This window comes from Olea europaea, unplaced genomic scaffold, assembly GCF_002742605.1.
Source record: "Olea europaea var. sylvestris unplaced genomic scaffold, O_europaea_v1 scaffold29128, whole genome shotgun sequence".
NCBI lineage: Eukaryota > Viridiplantae > Streptophyta > Magnoliopsida > Lamiales > Oleaceae > Olea > Olea europaea.
Window position 1 is genome coordinate 1 of NW_019247703.1, and position 1,406 is coordinate 1,406.

General features: G+C 33.5%; 1 protein-coding gene across 1 annotated transcript; it reads right to left on the bottom strand.

Moving 5' to 3' along the window:
- Nucleotides 1–6: 6 nt before the first annotated feature.
- LOC111384444 (DNA-directed RNA polymerase II subunit RPB7) lies at nt 7–528 on the bottom strand (the record flags this gene model as incomplete). Its single annotated transcript, XM_023008721.1, has 2 exons — nt 252–528; nt 7–181 (listed from the first exon to the last, which is right to left on the bottom strand). Coding segments are annotated over exons 1-2 (291 nt in total), but the record flags the coding sequence as incomplete, so codon positions are not given.
- Nucleotides 529–1,406: the final 878 nt, after the last annotated feature.

A 1,406-nucleotide genomic window follows, 5' to 3' on the forward strand; every position in this document is an offset into this window, starting at 1 on the left:
AAAAAAAAATCTGACCTTGTTAACCATTGTAACAACAGCTTCAAGAATCTCCCCCTTAAACGGTCGAAAAACCACGCACTGGTACTTCACCGGAAAAGTAACAAATCCGGTACCATCACGAATTAATCCTTTCCCAACATTTTCAATACCAGTGATCGCTACAATGAACCCATGCCGACCGCTGTAAAAAGATACTGATTTTTATTATAATAAATACCACTAATAATCCAAACACGCTCAATTATTCATACCTGCAAGTGCCCTCGACGTCTTTCATGAGTTTAGTGACGAGTTTATCGCGAAGGTCGCGGCCGAAATGACGGGGGTGCAACTGCATGTTCCGCTCCAATACTATGTGAAAAAACATCTCTCTTTTTTTCTTGATTTCTGTAGGATTGGAAGTTCAGACAGCTACTCCGAGAGATTTTGTAGGTATTTTGGAGAAAGGGAGACGGTCGCCAGACTCGGAGGGAGCGAGATTTTGGGCTTATACGAGGATACAGGGGAAATCATCAAAATCAATTGGGTGAGTTAGAAGTTTAAAATATCGAATTTTAATTTTTAAATTTAGGCCAATATTTTCGATTGTACACTCAACTTAAGTCCATAACTTAAACTGCTTACTGAAATTTAAAATATCGAATTTTGGCCAATGAATTTTAAAATATATTGTACATTACTCACTGATATAACTGTTGAACTTTGAAAAATATCGAATTTACAGTGAGTAATGTAAAATATTTTTCAAAATTCAGTGAATAATGTACAATATTTTTCAAAGTTCAGTAAGTAATGTACAACATTTTTTAAAGGTCAGTGGTTAAAACTCGAAATTTTAAATTTCAGTGAACAATCGAAAACATAGATCTAAGTTCAGTGACCAAAACTCAAGATTTTAAATTTCAGTGACCAATCAAAGACATGAACTTAAATTCAGTGACCATTTGAACAATTAACTCCAATTGGGTTATTAATCGGGGGATTGAGTTAAAAAGGCAAGTCAAACTAAACGTTAGTTTAAGAAGACCAGCATTTAAGGTTTTTGTTTAAAAGGTCTAAAGTTATTAAACATGGAAAATTCAATTTGTAAATGACTAAAATGCCCTTATAACGATATTGAAATCGTTCCTGAAAAATAAAACGACATCTATATCATTTCGATATTATAAACACACTGCTTAATTGATTTGCGTAACGATATTGAAATCGTTATTGAAACACAACAACGATGTGTATGACGTTTTGATATAAAATACACACTGCTTAACTACTTAAGAGGGTTAGGCGCACGTTATGGAATAAGTAAACAACATCCATGCTGTATCAGTACAATTTTCAGAAAGAGTCAAAGAAGATACATGTTTCTATTGAAACAATTTGAATGTGAAAGACAATTATGGAATCAC